General features: G+C 37.8%; 1 protein-coding gene across 7 annotated transcripts in view; it reads right to left on the minus strand.

The window, feature by feature from the left end:
- SYTL2 (synaptotagmin like 2) overlaps positions 1-11,713 on the minus strand; it is a 33,345-nt gene extending 21,632 nt beyond the window's left edge. For 5 of the 7 annotated variants that reach the window (XM_072402210.1, XM_072402199.1, XM_072402190.1 and 2 more), the window contains exons 1-4: positions 10,951-11,713; positions 9,916-9,981; positions 3,494-5,899; positions 4-51 (exon numbers count right to left, since the gene is read on the minus strand). In XM_072402210.1, the coding sequence (XP_072258311.1) occupies positions 4-51; positions 3,494-5,899; positions 9,916-9,981; positions 10,951-11,698 (3,268 nt within the window). In that variant the 5' untranslated portion in view covers positions 11,699-11,713. The remainder of the gene's footprint in view (positions 1-3; positions 52-3,493; positions 5,900-9,915; positions 9,982-10,950) is intronic. The other 2 variants (XM_072402245.1, XM_072402237.1) reach the window with 1 other exon arrangement.
- Between the last annotated feature and the right edge of the window lie 6,474 nt (positions 11,714-18,187).

An 18,187-nucleotide genomic window follows, 5' to 3' on the forward strand; every position in this document is an offset into this window, starting at 1 on the left:
TACCTTGCTTTGAGTTTGAAACTTCAGGAGATCCAACCTCTGGCTTCTCATCTGAAACAAAAAAATGAACTCCTTTCTATAACTGTAAATGGAGGAAATGTACTACTTATAATCTTTTATCTAGTTATGTATAGTATAATTAAAATGTTGGCTTCCATTGGGGAGATTTTCCTTTGCTTTCTATTCTGTTGACCCCACAGGACATGAGGGGGGAACTTTTCTAAAACTAAGCAATGTTTAGTAATAGTGGCTGAACAATAAGAAAGCTTCTAGTGATGACCTCTCCTTTTGGAAACACTTGTCTGGAACCCATACTGACTTTTGATTTATTACATGTCAGTGGACATATACACATCAATTATGTAATCTGCCATTACTTTCTCTGATCATCTACCTTTAATGCTTTGAGAAGCACAGACCAAAAATAAGTATGCAGAGTTTAGGTGTTTAGCAGATTACAGGACAATGTGCACCATAGTTATCTGCATTCTTGTTTCAGGTGTATGACAATCTACTGAAACCAAAAGATCAGTTTTACATTCAGGCAAGCTATCGCATGAGTTCAGCGTTGGCAGTTTCCATCATCTCTCAGTATAGGTACATTAATGCAAAGAGTATGCATTCCTGTCCCAAGTCAGTGACCATTTCACAGACCGGTTTACTTTAACTTTATGAATAGGTTAACAATAACAGTCTACTGGAAACATTCAGTGAAATAAGGTGTAACCAGAAGAACTTGAAGTGCATTCTGACATTACATCATCTTTTTTAACAACTGATAAAATAAAGTGTATAAAAAGTTGGGAAACGTCAACAGCCAGTTAAACACATTAAAATGAACGTATAGTTTTTGTGGCCAAACAATCTGTAAAATAAGGCTTTTGTTTAAGAGCAACCGATTCTGATATAAGTAATGGTTGTATTTTATAGGGCAAGAGGTTTTACAGGCAGCAGTTCCGCAGATTGTATGCCACGCAGTGCCTATCAGACCTGAAGTGAACATTACCATAAAGCAGGTTGTTTATCCGGAGCCCTCGAGGTTTAGCGAATGGTGTTGGGACTCACAAAATATCATTGCAATCCCACTTCATAAGGATATTACAGTTATATATGCCCCTGTCCGCACCATAAATCACTACACTGATGGCCATCCACTCCAATTTAAAATGGACAATAGCTCCTACAATGATAGCAGGCAGGTAAGAAGAGTTTACTGCAGAAGAGTCATGTCTACTAGTTTTATGTGGTAGGTGGGTGGCTACTTTACAGACACATTTCATGCATTTGTTCTAAAATCTAATTTAGATCAGAAGAAAATTACTAACTTTAAAATAAGCAAATTGATCATACTCATCAGGTCATCCTCATTCTATGGCATTTGTACTCAGCGAGTCCCTGACTCAACTGAACATAAAATGTGCGTAACTTGGCATATACATTAAAACCAGAAGAATGTAGACAATGGCTCACAAAAAAAGTTAGCGTGCACAAAATGCATGCGAAATATGCAGCGGCAACTCCAATATATCTACAGCTAAAGGTTAATTGGTATGTATAGATTTGACTAGTCCCATTCTTTAAACACTAATATAGTGCAACAACATCTAAAACAACAAGAATATATTCACTATATAATCTAATAAACCAGTCATTGAAATCCAGTAACCAGAGGTTAAGTATTACCCCCACCCCCAGTTCTTTGAAATCACAAACCAATTTTCTGTCTTGGAGTTTGCCTGTTGGTAAAGGAGTTAGGACAATTATAGACAATCAATAAGAAACAACCATTCATGGAAAGTTTAGTTTAAAACGTTTTCAATGTTCCCCTTTTACCTGGCTAAAACCAATCATAAAGTGGGGCTTTGCTTCCCAAAACCAATCACCCCTGCTACCAGAAAGATTTTATTCTTATTGTAGAAGAGACGGACAATGGCTCCTCTGCAATAAACTCCCCTTACCTGCCTGCTAGCAAACTTGCTTAGAATAAACATGAAATGCACACCCCTGTTCTACAATCTTGGCAAGCCTTGGTACCAGGATGAGTTGACTTCATTGTCTATACCCAGCCATGACAGCTATCATGCACATGTGCACAGAACACCTGACAAGTTGGCAGAGATTGAGGGAGCTCATTGTACACCGCATCACCGCATGGAGCAGAGGCAAATCTCAGCATCAAGAGCTCCCATCATAGTTTTACCATGAAAGAAAGACATCTCAAATATTTATTAAAGCATTGTTAATTTCTGATTAACCCAAATCAAATCTTCAACTAAATTGTCCAGGAAGGTGCTTTTCAGGATTTTGGAAGATTGGTGTAGACTTTAAGTGCAGGATTAGCTATAGGAATGTAGCATAGATTCCCTGTTTTTGTTTCAGTTGGGGCAAACCAACCCTACATTTGTACTGATAATTCTACCAATACACACATTTAACTCAAGCGTCAGTAGAAGTGGATGGATTTCATCTTTTTGTTGAGGCATCAGGAAAAGGAAAGGGGATTATTGGACTAAAGAGACATTAGTAATTTTTATTACTAATGAGTAATTTTTATCATGATATGATTTACCATATTATACTACAGGCCAAAGATTTGAGTTACAAATGATTGTTCCAATTGTTTATATTTTTTCTAAATAAAAAAGGGAGGTCATCTAAGCCAAGTGTTTCATACAGAATGCTTACAGATGTCAGGGCTGCATAGCATTCAAAGGGGTCTGATATTTCCAACAGCTGTCAGAGAAAAATGCTGTACAGTATGAAACTTTAGAAGGGCAAATCACAAAACACATTCTCAGACAGTGAAGATTTTTACACAACTGGAGCACAGTAACGATATCAACGTTGCACATGGGAAATATGGGCAAAATAGCGCCCATCCCAAGTGAGAATAGTTGTCCGTTTTTTAACTTATGACAACATATATCTTAAAGCTCCCAAAGGAGAGGGGGCTGTACTTTGGGGTGATAATAGCTGTGAAAGTCCTCTGTATAGCTTGAAAATTTCAGAAGCAGATTTACGAGCTCATCTGTAACTCTCCATGCCCTTTAGTCACACATGAGCACTAAAACATAACTGTACCCTTTTGCCATTTCTCACTTGTTCAGTCTTGGCTGGGAATTGGATTGCATAAGGCAGATGGATACCTAGTCAGATTCAGATACTTTCATATAAATAATTCCTTTAGAGAAATTTAAACTAGTGTTTGCATTTGCCAGGAAAACTAAGACCTGGGGCTTATGTATACTGGCCACGGTTAAGACTAATCCTTAATGTTTTGTGACTGATTGATAACACCATTTACCTATGCGAGATCAGAAAACAAAAAGCAGTTCTGATAGATTATCCCTGTATATTTGTCAAGAGGACAAATAAAATATCTAAAAAGTCAACATCCCACAAATGAAGGATTAACTTAAACCTAGGTCATAAACTTCTATAATAATCTAAGTGTTCTATATAAACATAAAAATAAAAAATTAGAAATTCTCACATAGCATATCTCCATTTCCCGTGTAGTATGAGCCAGAGGTTTGCGGAGAGTGGGAATATTTTGCCAGCTCTTCGTAGTGAGAAGAGTCATGTGATCTGAGATCATTAAGGTCCTTTGGTTGACTTCTTGGCAAATCAACTTCTTTGGTCTTCCCACTCTCACTTGAGTTCTCAACTAATGTAGGCATGGACTCCGCACTGGAGAACACCTTTTTAGAAATAACTACTTCTCGGTTTGGAACCTGGGAAACCTTAACTGTATCATCCAACAACAAATCTTCAGGTTCTTCTGGAATCATTGCTTGTTCTTCCAATCGCATTAAGCGGTTGTGAAAGTCCGCACTGCTTTCTTGAGATTCAACTTTGGTAGCACTTATGGTTTCTTCTGCCACTGGAAGCTTTTCCTGTTCTTCAAATGTGTCTGTTTGGCCTGTTTCAGATCTCCTACTTGGATTTATATCAGAATGATCCTCTGAAAGGTCTGATAGACTTTCAGGTTTTTCAAACTTAACCTCTTGATTGATGCCAACTTGTTCTGGCTTCGCGAACTTAACCTCTTGATTGACGCCAACAACAAATTCGTCATCAGATGGGTGTTCAATGGCTTCCAGCTCCAATTTTCTTAAGGCAACATGGAGATCTTCATTATCCTTTCTATTTGGCACTGTGCTCTTTTCTATAGTTTCTTCCAGTTGGTTGGTGGATTCAGTAACAGGTTCTTTATTAGGTACATAGCTATACTGAGGTTGGTATTCAACAGAGTGATCTTTAGAAGGGGTCTCAAAGTCATTACCATCACTGTCGGAGCCAAAATGTTCAAAGCGATTTTTAAATGATTTCACAGGACTAACTATATTTTGGCTGATTTCTTGTTCAGATTGCTCATCTTCATAGTCAACATCTGGAAGAACCAGTGGTTTAGAGGCTTCAATTTCTAACCTTTTTAAAGCAGAGATAAAATCCTGTTGATCTTGACTTTTTGGTACAGATGATTTCTCTATGACTTCTTCTGCAACACTTCCACTTTTCACATTGGGCAGAGTGGTCGATTCTGTTTGCACCTTTTTACCAGAATTGAGCTTCTCAAAATGGATTGGAAATTCACTGAAGGACTTTTCTGGATCTATGGTTTTGTTTACATTTGCCTCAATGGGTTTGCTTTTTGGTTCCACCTCAAGAGATTCTATTGTAGGGGATTCCTTGTTGCTGATCTGTATAACTCGTGTATAAAATCCTCTGTCTGTGGTCTGAAGATCTTTAGCTGGAACATTTGTTTCTAATAAATTTTTAGAAATAGGAGAAATGGTAATTGCAGTTTCAGTTGTCTTAGGGATTTCCAAAGCCTCCTCTCTGAGTTTTTCAAGAGCATTTGCAAAATCTGCATCAGGTTTTTTATGTATCTTTGTCTTCTGGACATGCTCCACAATTTCCTCCCCAGTAAACGGATCCTCATTCTGATCTATCTGACCATAAACCGTTGGTGTTTGGGCTAACCATGAAGCTACTTTCTGAGACGTCTGCTCCTCTTCTGAAAGGCTGTCCATTGTGTTTGGAATTAGGACCTCATCTGCTGGTATCCCTGGGCTTCTTTGTTTAGGATCACTTCTAGTGGTATTATTTCTGCTTGAGATCTGCATAAGGATTTTATCGGGTGATGTAACTGCTGTTCCTCTGGGCACATTTTTCTCCTCTACATTCCAGAAATGCTTTAAGCTCTGAAACTGGGAAGGGTTGGACATCTGTTCCCTTGGCATTTCATTCATTCTGTCTTTCAAAGACATGACCTTAAAATGTGCCGATCTAGGCATATCTTTTCTTTCGTTCTCTTCATAAAGCAAAGATTTATCTAGATGACCACTGGGTTTGAAAGGTTCTGCCACGTTTTGGGCTACTGTCAATCCTACGGGCCTAGGTTCAGCATCATGCCTATTTTGGAGAAAAACAGACTTATATTTAGTCTCCTTGCTGTATTTTCCAGGGGTAGTTTTAGAAGGCTGATTTTCTGGATGGGTTTTACTAAATATATCTTCAGCTTTTACATAAACTCCTGGGTATTCCTGTAGTATGGAAGTTTTCTGCTCTTTGGCCGAGTCCGAAGAAAGCCTTCTTGGTTCCTGGTTCTCCAACATAAAAGGCCGTCTCCAATAAGCCACAGACTCAACAGGATCATCATTACTGTATGCAGTTTCAGTATTTCGAGCCCTTTCTGGAGTCAACCGTTCTTCACCAGAAAAGCGGTTATTTTCTTTGGGACTTTTACTAGAATAACTGGACTCATATGCCATTTTTCCTTCTCCACCAAAACTTTTTCCAAACTCCACCAGCTTTTCATTTTGGTAAATATTTTGAGTCTTCCCTCTTTGGCCATGAAATCTTGGCTCCATGAGGGCATCGTCCAAATCAAAGTCTGTGGGAAAACCAAGATTAACCATTTCCAGATGCTATTGTTGCAACACAGGTAAAACAAGCATGATGAACAATCCAGTACAGAGGTGTAACTAGAGATTTTGGGCACAGAGTTTACCCCAATCCTTCCCCACCTCATAAAATCAAGAATTCAGATTATGCCAAATTCTTGAACCCAATTATAGAACGATTTCACACTCCAGACATTTTTACCATGGTAAATGTAGTATATTTTAATTAAGAAATATATATGTATAAACATAAATTACTGAATATAAATATTAAAAATTGAAGGAATTGGAATAACTTCCCAATGCTTCAAAAGGCATTTATTTATTTAATTTTGTTTTAATTTACATCCATTGAGCAAAAAAATATACCCCCCTTCCATCTCTGTGCCCTGAGCAGCTACCCTTGCTCCACTATCCTAGTTACACCCCTGGGCATCTGCACCAATTAAACACAGAGAATCACATAGACGATGTTCTGCCTTCACGTGAAAAATTAATTCAGCCCAAACACAAAATTTGGTAGCAGGCATGCTAAAATAAATATTTTCCCACTTGCATGCTTTTTATGTTTTATTTAGGAAAATACATTTACAGCACAAACCCTGAAACTGCAATCATTTGTATAACAGGAAAATGATCTGAGTGTTTTCTCAAAAGGTAGGAGATGGATTCTTTATGACTGGTTATGTGATCTTTGCTTGCTGAAAGCCCAAAACCTGCATACGTGGCATGATACATGGCTGCACAGAACCATCATTTGAAAACTGCATTTAGTAAAACCAAAAAAATTGACAATAGGAAGGCAGGGAGTGGGGCCATTCATGGCATTTGAACTGCCCTGTTACCTAATCTGTTCCTGGGTAGGACTAAACAGTAATTCCTACTGAGACCTTCCTTTAAAGGAATACAACCCATCAACTGGATTAGCTTTTTCACCCTTTAACATGAGGGAATCCTTAAAATAACTTTCAGATCTTCGAGGACCCCCTACTGTAAATCCTATACGTACAGATCACAGTACATTAGCTTGGTGGTCAGAGGGAAGACTGGATCTTACACTGCAGGCCATTTGGAACAATGTCACCCTTACAGATAGCCAAAATTGTGCATTGCTCAAGGAACCCCCAGGAATACTGAACTAGACTGTAACACCACTTTCATCACCTCATATATAGACAACAAAAAAAGAATTAGCCCTTTTGTTTTGGATAAAGAAGGAAAGTATTACAATAGCTGTTAGGTGTTTAGTGATGTCTGTGTCCCTAATGGGGAGATTTATCTGCTCCATTTGCCCAGAAACCACTATAAGTAGGGACAGAAAACGCAGCAAAAATCCAAATTTCTTCATACTTTTTGTCAACATTATTTGAGGATGGATGCAAACAGCAATAAAAGCCTGAATAGGGGTTCTAGGTGCTTACCATTGTATTCAGAGTATTATTGTATCATTGTATTAAAACAATTAAAAGAATAACTAGAACTAAAAGCAGTTCTTAGAATGCACAATGCAAAGTGGTAGGGATTCGAGATGAGCGTGCAACCCAGCTGGCTATGCTTTCTGGTATGGAGTGCCTAGATCATAAAAGTAGCTGCACAGAATAATAATTCTACTAGCAAACAAGACAGCTGACAGGTATTGCAAATGTAATCTAATTACTTTTCATTAACCTTATGCAAGGAATGAAATGTGGGGGCTGTGACTGGCAATACTAAATCTTGTAAATTAATAGTTTTTGCTAGATAGACACAGAGGAACCAATTAGATCAACACAAAATCAATTGCTTCTATCTGCATACTTGTTCCCAGAATAACAAAAACGGTCAGCATGGTAGGCAGAGGACGCAAATTCTTAGAAATGGAGTTCACCTATTTATGTTTAGATATACAATTCACATATAAAAGAAAAAAAAGGCAATACAGTTTATAATAAATGCTACATTTGTTTTTACTTTTATATTTGGTTGCAGTGCAGAAGGGCAAAAATTTTCTTGCGTATAAAACTAGAAACCCACTAACGTCAGCACTGCAGGATGGTGGGTTTAGGATGGTATGGACCAGGTATTACCATACCTAAAAAATTACTTAAAATAAACACACAAAAAAATGTGGTTTTTTAAACTAAAATAAAGCAAAGAACTAGCAGTACTAAATATATAGTTATTGCGGATCATGCATTTTTCATCTACCTACACTACAATTTATACTTCCTACAGAAAAGCAACCACTTAAAAAGAAAAAAAAAATATAAATCATTGCCTTGGCTAGAATACAATTAGAGGATAATTACATTTTTGCCTTTAAGACAAAAGCACTAACTTGTCTAGAAGAACTGACAGAAGCATTGACAATGATCAGCAAGCCAGAGGGTTAACCTCTGCAGAAAACTTACATTTGGCATAAAGGTTTGAGCATGTTCTAGCCCTTTTACCCTGTACCTACAATGCAAAAAAAAAAAAAAAAGTTTCGTCCTAGCAATGTTACCTGCGTTTCACCTACATTTTATACTAATTAAGAAATCAGTAGAATTTTAGCACCTGATCTGTGGTTGTTGTATACATCCTAAATGGTTCTATAATTATGAATCATATCCAAAACCCAGTAGAGAATACCTTGTAATTTGTGATGGACAGTAATGTCCTTTTCAGGAAGGTAAGTCAATACTTATGTTTATGGTCGCAAACTATTTCAGGAGAGATTAAATTCAACTAACCCTACTGAATATCCTCCCAGGATGTGACGCTCAAATATTTACATATTCTAAAAGAGAACCTTCAACAAAAAACAAAAAAAAAACCAACGCAAAAAAAGGTCCAATTGTTGCATTTTAAGCCCCAGTGCAAATAAAAAAAAGTAGATATAGACTTTGCTTGCTGGAGAGGGTGATGTTGAGATCCTTCCAACACAGTACAAGAGCTTGCTAATTCCCATTATTATGCATGAATGAGTCGTCATGCCACACTCGCCTAGATGCCGTGGGACATATATATGGAGAATGGAGAATATATATACTCCAATGAAAAACAACTCTATAAACGGATTACTGTAGCTGCAGGCACTGTGGAGCAAATCACTTGAATGACAGATTTAGTCCGACCCTAGTTAATTTTTTATTAGCTTTAGGCACTATATTCTCCTTGGTATATACTCAATGTAAACCTTACACCTGATCCTTGTTTGCATTTATTAGCTGTCAAGTCTCTGCAGGAAGAAAGAAGAGTGAAATAAGACTGCCAAGAACCCAAACACAGACAAGTGGGTGATGGATAATGAATTGCTCCACCATGCCAAAAGCTACAAAGGCAAGTAAGGGCTTGTAAATACCTGAAGGTCTGTCCAGGCTATTTATACAAAACAGATTTACATGTTTTGAGCAATAAAGCTACTTTAACACAAGCCTAATTCACCCCTATAGGTGGTATGGAATAAATTATCTTTAAAAAGGTAGCATTATTAGCTCTCGTTTTATTACAAGCAAATGTCAGCCATCCATTAAAACCAAAGTGCTGTTAGAAACAGACAAAATCTGGCTATAAAGTCTGTTGCGACCTTTGAGAATTATTTCATTACAGTACAAGCAGCTAGAAAGGTCAGTGGTAATCATATTACTGGCTAGGAATATGTAACTACTTTAAATTCCATAACTTGGGCACAGGTTTAGAGCATGCTAAGGATTATTCTTCCAACCAACAAGCATTTAAATAGTCCTCACAAATTACACAATGAAGCAACTCATCTCTGCACTACTAAGAACATGTACAAAAGTTTAAATGCTAGCAGGTGAAATTTGGGCTTCTCTAATATCATCTAAAAAGTCTTACCACATTCTATTGTCTTATGAAGGCACCAACATCATTTGGATTGTGCAACAATTTGCATGCATAATCAAAGCAATTTTTGATTGTTCAGAAGACTTTGTTCAAAGCACTTTGTTAAATTAATTATATTCACACAAACATGCCAAAATTAGTGTCACCCGCTCTCCACAAATAAAACACATCTGTTTACCTTGATCTTGACGTGGAGAGGAGGCTGCTGGAGTCTTGTTCACAACAGCATAAAGAGGTTCCCCACCTACAAAACAAAAATCCAGTTTAGGTAGATGGAACAAATTGTGGACAATCCATCATTGTATCATTTAAAAAGGGACATTCCCCCCCAAAACAGATTTATTGGTTTTGAGCAGACTGAGCAGGTTGTTATAAGTTTCTGGGACCCTGGGCACGGGACCCATTCCTCTCCATAAGTCAAATCCAATACAGAAAGCTTTGTAAATATGGTAAACCCCTTGCCAAATTCGAAGTCTAGGAAGTTTGGTTTGGAATACATCTGAGAAGAGTATTCGGAGCTATAAAATCAGATGACTGGGGCAGTAGAAGTCTTCTCCTGGGCATGTAATAAAGAAAAGTGATTCATCCTGCCATAGCCCACCCAAAACTAATCAATCTGTTCTGGGAGTTCTTCCTTAAATCAATGTAAATAAATTGCATCAATAAACTTGTCGTACATGTACATAGACAAAACATATATGATCACAAGATACATAATTAACAGTTATTAAACATTACATTGTTATCAGAAAACATGAATTTTTGCATAATTTCAAACACAATTACACCAAATTTAGGTCACACAGGTCTAAGATCGTGATTAAAAGGCAGATTCGTATATTTGTTTATGCAGCGCTATGTTACATGGAACCTTGGTACTGGTCTGGCATGCATTGGCCATATTTCAAAATGTGATGGAAGCAAAATTAAAAAAAAAAAATGAAAAAAAAAGTTTTAACCACATAAAAAGTCAACAGTAATAAAACCATGTAGCATAGCTTTCTACAAATAGGAATTACATTTACTGTAAGCGAGAAATGAATTAAATACTTGGCAATGCGGACAATGTAAATTATTACCAGCTGTATGGATGATGGTTTCTCTCACCAAGTTTAGATGTAGCACTGATGAGCCATCTTAAGAATGACTCTAAAGAATGAATGCATGCACAAGGGTCTAAGGTATGTGATGCACAACATTCCGAATCCCTTACCAGAAGAATTGGATGAGAGTTCTAGGTTTATGGCAGCATTAGCTTCCATCCTTAACTCATCGTTCTTTTCAGGCAAGTCTTCTTTTGGGGTCTCTAGTCTCCCTTTAATCTCCATAGAAAGTGGTTGTTTGTTCATGGAAACGCCTTGGTCAGCATAGTCAGGATTATGATCTTGTATGGAGTCTTCTAAATCCTTGTGGTCCCCTAATCCATTATCTAAATGATGGAGAGATAAAATTGGATCCAAAATTCTATATTCACCAAATTCTTTGGCGTTGTATGGTTCCGGGCTTGGAGAAGGTGGCCTCTGATGAATTTTTTCAGAAAATCTCACTTGTTTAAATCTGTCTGTAGAGTTATCAGAAACCGCATCTTGTTCATCAAAGTAATTATTCTGTCCAGCTTCCAGAATGGGGGAGACTGGCACAACAAGTTTGTTTGACTCAACGCTCTGAGATATCCTTATACTTTCAGAGTCTGTAGAGCTTGAACTTGACCTGCGTTTTAAAATTCCTCGAGGTCTGCCATTGAAAGAGTCGTCTCTCTTAAGAGTTGAGTTTGAACGGTCGTTCGGCTGACCGTTTGTTCTCAAAGTTCTTGGCTTTGGCACTGGAGGCTGCAAGTCTTGCTTTTGTGAATTATCGCCTTGGGGAGCCCTCGGTGAGTTCCGAGTGCCTTTGGGTAGCTCTGGATAAGGCAATTTCACACCGTATTTAGATAACGACAACATAAGGTCTGAAAAAGACATGCAAATAAGGGCAAGAATGAAACAAAAGGCAGCATGCATAACTCAACAGCAATGCATTAAACAAAAGGATAGAAAGCAAAAAGAAGAAAGTAATAATCTCAAAAAATTAAAGTCAAGCTGATTTTTGAAATTGGCTTTTATTTTTGCAATTTTTGTTCATTAATTGATTATACAAAATGATCACACAATTTGAAAGAACAAAAAAGAAATGTGGACAGTTAAATATATAAGGCAAATAACACGGACTGAACCAGGCATTCTAGTATAAAGCACAGCTGTTCATGTCAAGCACATTATGCCGATCCTATCCCCGTGGACAATTAGCATGAGAGGATTTGAGGCAACAAGATAAAGCTATATATTATTAAAGTGCCTTGCCACCTGCCAATGTAAGTTTTCTATTGTTAAGAAAACAAACTTAAAGCCAAATGGCAGCCAAAATAAAGGACACAAATGAGTCAATTGTAATTTTAACGCGATATGACCTAATGAGATGTTGCTAGCAGCAGACCAAACTAAAGCTGCAAATCAAATCCAATGGAGTCACTTTTACCCTCTGGCCAAAACCACAGGATATTGCAATTATTCACAATTGCTAGCAAAGCAATTTTTTGCTGATTTATATTGCAGTCTTCTTCCCTGGAATAATCAAATTATATAAGCTAGATATGACATCACATTTTCCCTTTACAAAAGGGAAAAAATCATGTTTCCATGTTACCATTTTCCAGAAAAAGGCAAACTTATCCGATATGTATATGGATGTTGGTCTTACAAATAACTGGAAGTCCTAAACTGCACTTTGAACATTTGTCATGTGTTTTTTGTGTACATAATATGGCTTATCTGAAAGTTCTAATTGCTTTGTGGAAGCATTTCAATGTATTAAGATTCCATTAGGATTTCTTCAACTAAATACAAAGACTCCAAGATTTTACAGCAAATTACATCATCTTGAATTCATTACAGAATGAAACATGCTCCTTAAACCAATACATTTATAAACATACACAAATTCAATTATTCAGAAAAAGAACATTTAAAGTACGCCAATGGGCAGTCAGTTCCTTAGCTTCAGAGTGCAGATTGGTGAACAACCAAAAAGTTCTGTATTACATGCTACATGCTCACGTCAAGCATTTTTAACATCATTTATATTTAAAGCTAGTGAACAAACATTCACTTCTGATCCTGTAAAACAAGATCTGAAAGGAAAGCAGTAGCCGACCCATCATAGACAGTTTTTTGGGGTTTTGGATCAGTTGTGGATCGGACATAATGGTAAATATTTTTCAAAACCAGTTATATCATGCGCACGGACAGCGGAATAAATCCAATCGCAATTACTAGAGCCTTCAATGTGGTGAATGCTATTGTAGGGTGAAAATCAGTGTGTGCAGTGTTTGTGGACTTCCAATTGGATCAGAGAGTCAGGCACAAAATTAGAAGATGTGCTTGTGCATCCAAGCCCTAAAACAAGAATAGACTTCTACAACTTTTTTGTAGCTGTGGGAGAGGGTGATCTAGGGATTGTTACTTTTACTGCCTTGTTTTTCAGCCAGAGGTCAATGGAGTCTAACAACTTGGTAGCATAGCAGGTCTCATTATAAAGGGTGCAAAAGATCCAAGATTGTATATAATACAACTACACCATGATGAAACCATCTGCTGTGGGGTCGAGCAGCACACTGTGCCAGAATTCACATGTAACATTACCAAGCAGTTACTTTGGAAAAATGTTAATTCTGAAAACAAATAACGTTCAGTGAATAAGTTAACAAGAAAAATCTTGGGTCAACAGTGAAGCAGTAGTAGACGGCCAGGTCTTAAAGTGCAACTGAACCCTCAAGTTGCCATCTCACCCTCTATTTAGATCATGGTGTTGTAATAAAATGACCGGCTATGACTCCAGCCAACTGACGACTAAAAGGAAATTTAAGAGCCGAAATGGTGACACCGATGACACAAGGATCCCATGAAAGAACATTGCAACAACGTAACATAGTCATGGAAAATAATAGGGACTTGCAAGTTATAAAGAGAACTTTATGGGACACAGAAATGGAGTTTGTGCACAGTTCCTCCTTCTGATTAAATTCTGTACTCCAGCTGCAGGTTAGGATATGTGGAGTATTTTTACCATCTTTGTCTGGTTTGTATGATATAGTCTTTCACACCCTGTCCTGAAGACACAACAGGAAGTGAAGGAAACTCATGTCTCCAGAACAATTGTTCCCTTTGGAGGATTCTAACCTCCATTTCTATTCTATTTGGGAACATTTTGGAATCTTTCTAGGTGTTGATTAAAACTACAGAAAGTGGAGTCTGGTTTCAGATACAGTTTAATGAATGAGGTTTGGGAGAAGGTCCTCCATGCTTCTTCAAAGTCCAAGGCAAGCAATTTTTTTTAAAAAGTGAAAAACAGACCCAAGCAAAAATCCCAATGATTACATCCTAAACACAGGAACAATGAACCATTCCCCCTAAATTGGTAACATTAACGGTCTCTTACCTTGGGAGGGGACAAAGTCCCGTTCCTCAAGTTGTCTTGTTCTTTATCTTTTCCTGGGGACGTAAAGCTCACTTTTTTGGAACTAAAGGAAAAAAATATACAAAAGATATCAAAATATGCAAAAAAGTCAAAGTAATAAATCAATACAGTTGTTACTTGCAGATAGGGCACATTGGAGCTCTAGCAGACATTTGTGTGAGTATAAATACAGTATGGCCTAATATTGGATAACAGACCTAAATAGAGCCTGGTAATGTCAAATTAAACTTCAGCATCAAGCTACACTTGGTGTGCAGAATTTAAAGCCAAGTACACACGTCCGATAGTTCGCGGCCGATATCGGACGTGTATCTAGTGTGTGTACAGCACCCATCATCGTGAAAGATCCTTTACAACGACAATATTTGCAAGTGTGTACCCAGCCTAATACAGGTAAGTCCCCGGGTTAAGGACATCCGGCATAAGGACGACTTCTAGATAGGAACTCCTAGATGCTCGCTGTTCGCAGAACAGAGACTTGATAGGGGGGAGAAGGTAGTTTGCATGACTTGCAGAAGAAATCTTTTGCCAAGCACAGATGAGGTTGTGGGTGATCTTAGGAGGGTGAGCGCTTTCTGCAGCCTCTTGTAACTCTTTATTGACCAAGACAAACTCTGCAGTTGTTTCTTTTTGTATATCAAAGCACAGCTTGCTCCAGAAGTTAATGAAGGTCTAGGTTCCATAAAGTTTTTTTTGCTTTGTTTGTGATTAACTCACAGTGAGGATTTTATACAGTAACTGACACCACACTTCTTAATATGTGGAGACAAACATTTGTCCTAATTACATTTATTAAAATAATATACCTGTTCCGACTTATATACAAAGGTAACTTAAGAACAAACCTACAGTCCCTATCTCGTATGTAACCTGGGGACTACCTGTAACGTTTTCTTTAAAAACAGCCAGAGCCTAAATAGAAAAGTCAGTGCCCAATCAGCATGCATGTAGAGAAGGACTCTTTCTCTGTGTGCAAATATATCCTATTGAATAACCCATTAACTACGTAAAGCTGCTACATATTTAGACCTCATACTTTTATTTAACCTTGGGAGAAAATATTACTTATCGACAAGGGGGGGGGGATAAATACACAGGATAGACAAGTGAATTCCCAACTCTTACCTCTGATTCCCCTCCTGTTTAGTTTGCAGTACATCTTCCTCTGCTTCATCTGGTGCTTCCATGACTCCATACAACTCTGGAGGAATAAAAATGTCTTGGTTGATATTGTTTATCCAGCGTCTCTTTGAGCCGTCCTTATTGAGCTCACTTAGCTCGGCTACAATACAAAAAGTTACCATTAACATCCATTTTGCCTCAAACATTGGTGGGGGAGGGAAAACAAAAAGGGTTTCTAATTTCTATCAGCGCGGTATAGCATGCCATGCAATGGGTTCAGAACATGCCAACTATCAGGTTCAAGGAGGCATTGATGGGCCCACCTGTGTGTCAACTTTTCTGTGCAGTCCTAATGTAAGGAAAGGGTTTCAAGATGCATTTGTGATGCCCTCGATTCACATCAAGGAGGATCTGCTGGCTGATCATGGAAGGTGCACATGGTGAATTTACAGACCCGTTGGGGTAGTGGTTGGTATGCATGTGTGTGTGTGTATTGAGAGGAACATACTTTGGAGTTTGGATAGATTTTTTTGGGTAGGTTTGTTAGCACCATATATTCACCAAATGCTTGGGGGAGATGCGCAAGCAACAAGGGCAAAAGTCAAAAATAACATAAGTAAAAACATGGAAAGGTTCAAAAGATGTATTCACTTTATAGAATCTAAAAAAAAAAAATTCCTAACCTAATGGTTAATGACTGAATTCTCTCACCACCACCTATCTGTATTAATTTACTTTTGTACAAATGCATTTAGTCATTTATAAGTGCCTGAATCCAGCCAACCGTTTTGATTTGGCTTCGTAAAACCATTGGCCACTTTTGTATTTATACTCATTTTCATCATCAACTACATCTTGAAGGTGCCTGTAAAACAGCAAATAGAAAATGTATCTGAATAAAATTTAGCAAAATAGACCGTTACAGGTGCACATGATGTTTTTACTGTACAGGTTTCTCTGCCTGCACCACGTGGACTAGATCTCATCAGACCGCCAAACCTGTCCCACCAATAGTTCCCAGAAAACCTCACCAATGGACAGATGAGGCAAAAAGTATCAGTAATGCAATGTTGCATACCCTATGTATGGCCAATGTGTAATATTATATGCATGTACCATACCAGGCAACAGTATTTTGTTGGCCTTCATATTCCTGCTCTTGGTTGCAGAATGAGAATAGAAATTGGAATACCAATTCCAGCTGTATGAGCCTCAATTATTCTGGGAAGATTTTACACCAATATGAAAAAAAGTCTATGAAATTGGCTTCCAATCTGCCAAAGAAGCACTACTAAGATTGGGAAATAGATCTTGCTCATGGTTGGCATTCCAGTTCATTTGGTTGAGATTAGGATTTGGGGCAGCCATGTTTCTTCACGCCCACATTCACATTTAGAAAAAGGCCTATTATGATACATTTTTGAGAACAGTGTAAAAAAAATTAAAACTTTAAAGAATGTTCTGTATAACCAGAATAAAGCCCAGCCAATATTAAAGGTCTGGTTATAGAAGGTTCAAGCAATTTGTGTAATCTGGCTGCAAAGACAAGAACTTTAACTAAAGAACAGACACTATGCAGAACAAGCAAGAGGTACAGAATCTACATGGATTAATAAGCAGCAGTGAGATTTTTTTTGGTAAACTTTTTAGGATTTGGAGAGAATGCGAAAAAACTGAAAAAGTGTTGTTGCCATTAAACAATCGGAGTACTAGAATCCTATGGTTTCTGAGAAGTGTGATATTTTTTCAACTTAATAACCTAAACGTAGTCCTGCACATAAAGCGGACACATTCACAAATGTGACCATATGGCAAAGTGGTGGAACAAAAACAAAACATGATGATTAAATATGGCCCTCGTTAGAAGCGGCAAAATGTATCATTGGATTATTGATCATGCTGGAATACAAATGGACTTTCTACACACATCTTTTTAAAGAAGTTGTTTGTAGATTTTCCACATATTTTGGCCAAAAAAGGTACAACCCCAGTTTTCTTTTTGAACCCAGATGATGCTAATCTACAGTGTATATATATTGCTGGCTGGGATCGCACCTTTATGCCGCAATAATAAACACATTACCACAACGTGGTATGGCACACTGTCAATGCAGGCCAATGTATTGTAATGCCACTCACATGATTTGTTTTAGGATGTAAAGCTTTAAGCCCGGCATGTAAGAACAAGCTTGCTTTAAAAGGAAACAAGTTCTACAATGCATTTACCAGGAGAAAGACAAAAGTGCATTGCAGATACAGAAGGCTGCCCAACCTAGGTAACAGCGTAGAAAGAAAATAGATGTTTTGTGTGTGGAGCCCTTCTTTTACAACGAGGGTATTTTTGCAGAGACTACTTAAAATGGAAGCCCTGAGTAACAGCAGAACTGCTAAGTCACAGCATGAGCATGACTTCTTCCAATGAGTCTACTATTTTAACTTGGTGGGCCAGAGAACCAAAGGCCTCACTGAGGTCTTTTTCAAGCTGTGACAACGCATGGTCATGCCCCAAGCAAAATAACCAAATCCCAGTGCCAATCCAACACAGATCATTGTTAGTGATTGGCAAATCTTTTAAGATTTGCTCTGCCAGCCATACCCTGAAAAAAAAAAATTATATTTTTTTAAAAATTCAAGCAGCACTGGCTCTATATTTTTTTCAGGCATACATTGCTGTCCAGCATGTGTTGGATTCCTAAAAGCAGTCAGGAATCAATTTAGAAAGAAGAGCAAAGGGCAAGACAGGGAGGGAACATGGTGTTCTGTGCCATAATGGTCTCTACCCTTTAATCAAACATAGGAGCATGAGAACATAGGTA

Source organism: Pyxicephalus adspersus, chromosome 1, assembly GCF_032062135.1.
Source record: "Pyxicephalus adspersus chromosome 1, UCB_Pads_2.0, whole genome shotgun sequence".
In the NCBI taxonomy this organism is placed as follows: Eukaryota; Metazoa; Chordata; class Amphibia; order Anura; family Pyxicephalidae; genus Pyxicephalus; species Pyxicephalus adspersus.